A 6,984-nucleotide genomic window follows, 5' to 3' on the forward strand; every position below is an offset into this window, starting at 1 on the left:
AACAAATCTTAAGTGTGAAGGATTAAGTAACTACTTAAAACAACGAAGGAATTATCACACCTAAGCTTGGTAGATATATGTTTTAAGAAGACGTTTGACACCTCTAACCATCACATATTAGTTTTAGAAACAATCTACTGGTAATAAAAGCTTAAAAGAAAAGAGGCTAAGGTACTGTACATTGCAGTATGTGACGAGCGAGAAAAGAGAACACATAACTCGTATAATAAACAACATATATTACGTCAGATACAACCTATACAAATGCATGGTTTTTCAAAGAGTAACTTCTTCATAAAACTACTTTGTTTTTCTATCATATCGAAATACTGTGCACGTGCCTTGGAATCCCTTGTCTAACGGATTATATCAGCGTTTAAGTACACTTTGCTACTGCACGGCAGCAGCGAGGAGTGTTTCCGGTGAGCTCGGGATCTACATAACTCCGGTTGATTCCGAAACAACACTGCCACTGATGGATCCGGTACAGTTGGCCTCACGCGCAAACTGCACCGCGTCATGCACGGTAAGGAATACTCGGCAGAACGGTTTGTCCAGACTGCCGAGCAGTCCGCACTTGTGCATCGTCTCAAAAACGGGCGGTTGACAGCCGGCTAGGATTACTTGAATATCCAGAACCTCAAACTCTCGCACCATGGCCTTAAACGTGACGATGGCGGAAGGATCGATAGAGCTGAGCGACGAAAAATCTAGAATAATGTACTTAAAGTTATGCTCAGTGGAAGGTTTACAGTCTAGGTCTTTTCGTCGTTTGATTTCCTCGGTGAGATTGATGCCCAGCGTTTCGCAGAGTGTCGCCTTGAAGGCCGCCCGGGAGGCAAAGTTGAGTGCACCGCAGTAATGGAATATCTTCAGCCCTGCGTGTTGAATGAGCTGTATGGAATAGAAAGGAGCGTTTTGTACATTTTTGAGGGCAAATCGATCGTGATCTGATGCTCGTTCTTACCCCATCGTATCGATTGACGTCCAGATAAATGTCGGTGTACGGTACGTTTCCAAGCAAACACGTGTACGGCTTCAGGGCGCGGAAGAGAATACAGCATACGCTCAACACAATGCCCACTAAAAGTCCGATGTCGATCGCAAATAGGACCACCGAAAGGAACGTCAATATCCACACCAGCCCATCGATGTAGCTCTGCTGCCAAAAGCTCTTAACCTGTGTCACCTGCATCAGTAGACCCTTAAGCGAAACTACGATGATTCCCGCAAGGACACACCGTGGCAGTGGCTCGAAGAAAGGTCCTACCCACAGCAGAACGATCGCCAGCAAACCGCACGAGATGACGGAAGCGATCTGAGTGCGTCCACCTACCGAATACTGTATCGAAGAACGGGACAGAGATGCCGCGAACGGAAAACAAGAGAAGAACGACCCGAACACGTTCCCGGCGCCCATCGCGAATAGTTCCTGGTTGAATCCGATCTCATAGTTTTCTTTCTTCGCGAAGATCAGTGCCATCGAGACGGACACCGTGTAACCGACCATCGCTACCGGGAAACTGTCGATGATGATCGACGGCATGAGGCTGAAATCGGGCAGTGAGGGTGCTTGAAAAAGAAAACAACAAGAATAAATATAAAATGCTTAACAAGTTATTTGTGTTTTTTGTCTGGCAATTAGTAAATTGTCCACTTCTACACGTTTTCTAGTATAATATTTTTTAAATTTTGGATATTAACTACTTCATCATTCCGCTAGTTCGAAAAACATTCTACTCCAAAATGTTTATATATCAGGCCACATTTAAAAAACAATTTCATATGATCACAAATGATGCCACAAATTGATGTGGATTTTGGAATTTTCCAATGATTTGAGGCCAATTTATGGCGTCATTTGTAATCGCAAAAATATGATTTTAATTTTTAAATGTTGGTTAACATACTAGTTTTCTAGTGCACATATACTTCTGGATTTACATTATGCATTACTTTAATTTTGTATTTTATTTTTATTAAATAAAAATCTCAACTAATAAAAAGAAAAAACTCAACTTCCACATTTTTTTTCGCTTTACACCGAGCTAGCGAAATGATGAAGAGGTACGTCGAAGAACCAAAAATGCGAAAAGATAGTCAACAAATATACTTAAAAGCCACCGTTTACTAATTTGAAAAGTCTTCAAAAATAGCGAAGCGCTTATAGCGTTTTAAAACGAGCGGCCTAAAAGACCACTAAAAAGCATTCTAGGTATAGTAGTTGGTTCTCGGAACTGGTCTTGTTTTAGATGTAACTTTGGATTTTAAGTAAAGCCTTTTTTTTGTAAAAATATTAAGCCGTTTTCGAGATATTGAAATGGAAAAATGCGTTGCGGTCAAAATGACCGCTGTTTGGATTCTAGTGTTAATCGAACCATGGAAGTCACGCCACAGTTCAATCATCCAATTATTTATAGCGTACCATACCAAATGCACTTCTGGGTTGCAGCGTACCATACCAAAATCGATTTTTGACAACTGACGTACCAGTTTTTTGGTATGGTACGCTGTAATGTAGTCCCGCGATCAAGGTTTATACTGTTAAACCATGTCAAATGTTAGGATAGGAGGGAATGGGAGGGTTAATGAGATAGTAGCTTGTTTTTTGGGGTATTCTATAATCTCATCCCAACATTTGCGTTGTAATACTTATAAAATACATGCTAACCTGATCTACTCAAACGGACATGAAAATTCCGAACAGAAATATCCTAACAACTAATTTTGAAGAATGAACCGAAAGTTAATCCATACGTTGACTTGAGAACTCGTAATAAAGTTGAACAACAAGGTCTTTTCAAACGGACGAAAGCGTGGCTAAACCCCTTCATCTGGAACGGATCAACCGCAACCACGAACATTGGCACGATTTAACATGTATTTTCAATTGCAATTTTTCGGGTCACACAGCGTGATATCATTAGATCTAAGCCCATTTAAGTTGCTCCGATTATTCATACTATCCATTAGATTATTCACACTGCGGCGATTTGAATAACCAAAAAATAAGCAACCAAATAATAACAATAATTGAACGAACAAAAAACCATTTACATTGTTCATGTTAATCTGAATTACTCATCTCTTGGCAATGAAAATAGCCTTATTAGATATGGTGGAGCTGTTGGCATTTTGCAATAACCATATCTACCTCAGTATATTAAATATTTACACAACACTACAATCTTAACATGATTAATTTTACATACACATCGTTAGATAGTGATATGAGTAATATAGTCTACTGTATTTGACAAAATTTCAAATAGATGAATGATAGTATATTAATTTGACAATGTATTTTAATTTGACAATGTCGTACAATATTGAAAAGTACTTGTTACAAAGCGATTGCACTTTTTCAAATGCATTTTAGAGGAAGTGTTTGCCAACACCAGCATCACTTACCAGGCAGTCCAGTGGGGATATTTTGAATCGTTTTGATGCCATACTTCTGCTGTAGCTCCAAGTACTTCGACACCAGCGTACCGACAATGACCGCGATTAGCTCGATCGGTATCGGTATGACGCTGCGCTTGGCAACCTTTGGCTGCAACCGGAACAAATGCAAAATGAAAGGCATAGGAAATGGATTTATCAGTCGCAGTTCGTCGAATCGGTGTGGAAGAAACACATGGACCTGCCCTTCGTTGTTCCAATCCGGGGAGGTACGAGATCCTTCGGAAACGCAACACCTCACGTCACACGCATCTCGTGGGAATCGGACGACGCGCAGTTCTATCGACTTACCTTCAGGTACTCGTTGTTGATCACCAGCACCACGATCGTGATGGCCGAGACAATGATCGCGGCCCAGTTGACATTGGTGATTTGCTTGAAGATCTCGATATACGTCTGCGAGAGTCGGAAATGGAATGCAGGGAAAGATAGGGTGGCATGAGATGGAAACTAGTTGCAGGTGAAGGTAAGCCGGTAGCCCCGAAACGGTGCCACCGGTTTTGCTCCACACGCAACTGGTAGCGACCGGCTTTTGGTTTCAACCCGCGCACACAACCCAACACCCGGCGTCATACCTTGATGATTTCGAACATGCTGCCCACCGTGGGGAGCGACAGTCCTAGGAGGTCTTTAATCTGTGACGTCACCACGTGGATGGCCGCACCGGTCGTGAACCCGGACACGAGCGTCTCGGAGAGTAGGAAGGATATCACCCCCAGCCGACAGACGCACATGATGAGCTGCATGATGCCCACGACGAACCCGACGGCGGTGGCCACTTCCAGTGCGGTGCGAGGAGGTTCTCCGTCTTCGCTGGTTCCCGTGTACGCCAGGACCGTTTTGCCGACCATGATGGACACTACGGCAAATGTTCCTATTGAGAGGCGAAAATTGAAAAGAATTAATCGAAGTATTAAAAGTTAATAATCAGAATAAACAACTTTGTTTCAGAAAATGGACCATGAATAGAGTAAAAGTTAAGAAATAGATCACTCTTTATTCATAAAAGCAATAGGTTTTTTATCAATTCTGTGCTAAGCCTCACCGAAGCAAACTTCTACGACTTGAAATCTAAAACATCAACAAGAAAACAGAATTGGGTTAGGTTACTAATCACCGGACCGTAATTAAAACAAGTAGAATTGGGTCAGGTTAATAACCGCCAGAGCATCAGCTGGTTGGACATTCTTTCGCCTATGATTAAAAAACTAAGCAACTTATCGCCGCCGCCCGTTCTCTGAAGCAGCTGATAGAATGCTCAAAGAAAACACCACTAGTAGAGTCGAAGATAAGAAGACAGTGGTAGTCTTATGTCACTCCTACTTCCTACGCTAAAATGATTATATTGGCGACGCATTCAAACGCAAAGCCAAATAAATTCAAAAAGCCGGATAACAAAATTATACGAAAAACACCGGAACCAGCTTGTCAGATCCGAAAATAGGTTACTAATATTTTAGTTTTAGTAAATTCAGCATAGCTTATCTCAATCTCAATAAAATTGAAATCATTTACAATATGTTCTATTTCGCCTAGTACGAACCCTTAAGCTTTTACATGGGAAACAGATTTAAAACGTTATGCAAGTATGGGCAAAAATCGTCAGATACTCTCAACAAAACTAATTAAAACATGTGTTTTTGTCACATCGTCGAAACTCTAAATTTATTTGCGTCAGCATGCGAAAACCAATGTTTTGTTTCCTACTTTATGTCTATTTAGCAAAAAATGTACCATTTGTAACAAGAGTATAAATTCCTACAGGCAGGAGTGATATCGAATGCACGAACTCTCTTTCAGGAAGTAATAAAGTGATTTATCTAAAACAAAAAACCAACATCTTATTGTACAACATCAACAATTCTCACTTACCCATCGAATTGTGTCTCGAAGTACCGAAAAGGAAGTAGATCAGCACTGGAAAGAACGCCATGTAGATGCCAACTACCGGAGGAACATTGGCAAGCAACGCGTACCCAATACCTTGAGGAATATGCATCACGGCCACGGTGCATCCACTGATCAGATCCCGTACCAAATCCCGGCTCCAAGAGTACTCCGGTAGCCATGTGAGCAGTGGGAAGACGTTACTACAGCAACTTTTCGCGTCAGTCGGCCGCACGCTGTCGAGCAGCACTTGCTTCAGCTTGGTTTTCGGTTTCCGGTAGCGATAGGCATCGTTCAGTTGATCTTGTTGGTAGATCGGTCGGGTCACAGTCAACTGTGGTAGAATACTTTCACTCGATCCAGCACCACCCGGAGCGACCCGCTCGTCGGTCAGCTCCTGGTAGAAGGTGGGATTCACTATACCACTTTCACCCACTTCCGGATCTCCCTTCATTGTGCTCGCGAGCGTGTTCGCACGATCCTTTCCGCTCAACGACACTTGATAGACTGACCAAACGACTGATCAACAACCGGTTGCTAGTTGGTCCTAGGCGCTCTTTAAAGCTTGGAAACCCACAGTCACAGATCACTGTCCCCGTAGAAGGATGGCTAGTGGTTCTTTATCTAAGCAGCTTTACTTCTTCTATCCACTCTTTACACACCTCCACTCACTGCCTTATGATATCCAACTTTGATGCTGCGACATTCGTCTCAGTCTGTGTCTATTTCTGTGCACCAAGGAAGAGCATTGTTGCTGATGAATTACTGCGCCTATCACCGTGGCTCAACGGTCCACGGTCGAGGCCACGCTGACCGCCGGGCTTTCCTGGCTGTTTGTCGGTACACACTCCCGGCAAAATAATCTTCTAGCGATTAACGCTACGTCTGCTTTTGGTCCCCACCGGCACCTAAGGGAATCAGAGACTGAAATAACGCTTTAACCGTGCCCCATGCATGACCGGGCAGAAATGTTTGGGCAAAGGGAACGGCAACAGATCAACCAGTTGACTGGATCCACTTCCACGGACAACCGGTAGGTACTTTGCCGATCATGGGGTCAGAAATATAGCAGAATTTTTTATGCTTGTCGAAACGGGTTCCCGGGTACCGTTCGACCTAAAGACTTGAGACCTTCGCCAAAACATGCAAACCCGTCGAAATGTACCCGGCGTCTTTCAGGCAGGGAGTGAAAGTAACCACAATGGGTTACCTACAGCTTTGGTAATGGATAAGTCTTTTCGTATGAGTTTATCTGTTCTTAAACAATAAACTGTAGAAGAGGCCACTAACTCCCACCGAAATCAAAGGCAAGTCGCGCAACTGATCCTTTTGATAAGTTCATGTAAATGTTATTAGTTCAAGAGATCAGATGTTTAATACCTGCACCGCATTGATAACGAAAATAATTTAAGCTCGGAAGCTATTATTTTGATTGGTTTTCTGCAGAATGCGCTGTTGCTATTGCACGAAGTGCGCTGCTATCTGCTGACGAGTAGGCGTCACCTGGAGTTGGAGGAACAAACACGTGTTCAACACCATTATCTGCCTCATAGACACCTAAAACTGATAGCTGAAGTTGTCAAAAATCTGTCAACAGATCGCATTGAATCTTACTATCGGGCAACTGTTCGCATC

At 42.8% G+C, this 6,984-nt stretch overlaps 1 protein-coding gene across 1 annotated transcript; it reads right to left on the minus strand.

Annotated features, from left to right (window-relative positions):
• Positions 1-227: 227 nt before the first annotated feature.
• Positions 228-5,933, minus strand: LOC131272863 (solute carrier family 26 member 10-like). The gene is made up of 6 exons (XM_058274733.1): positions 5,335-5,933; positions 4,038-4,336; positions 3,754-3,858; positions 3,412-3,553; positions 968-1,572; positions 228-894 (listed from the first exon to the last, which is right to left on the minus strand). The coding sequence occupies exons 1-6, from the start codon at positions 5,801-5,803 to the stop codon at positions 436-438; spliced, it is 2,079 nt and encodes a 692-aa protein (XP_058130716.1). The 5' UTR covers positions 5,804-5,933; the 3' UTR covers positions 228-435.
• Positions 5,934-6,984: the final 1,051 nt, after the last annotated feature.

This window comes from Anopheles coustani, chromosome 3 (genome assembly GCF_943734705.1).
Source record: "Anopheles coustani chromosome 3, idAnoCousDA_361_x.2, whole genome shotgun sequence".
Classification (NCBI taxonomy): domain Eukaryota; kingdom Metazoa; phylum Arthropoda; class Insecta; order Diptera; family Culicidae; genus Anopheles; species Anopheles coustani.

Coding starts and splice junctions, on each gene's coding strand:
- LOC131272863 (XM_058274733.1), bottom strand. CDS start 5,803: ATGAAGGGAGATCCGGAAGTGGGTGAAAGTGGTATAGTGAATCCCACC. Junction 3,554..3,753: donor TCAACAACGAGTACCTGAAG/GTAAGTCGATAG, acceptor TTCCGGTTGCAG/CCAAAGGTTGCCAAGCGCAG. Junction 1,573..3,411: donor TATCCCCACTGGACTGCCTG/GTAAGTGATGCT, acceptor TTCTTTTTCAAG/CACCCTCACTGCCCGATTTC.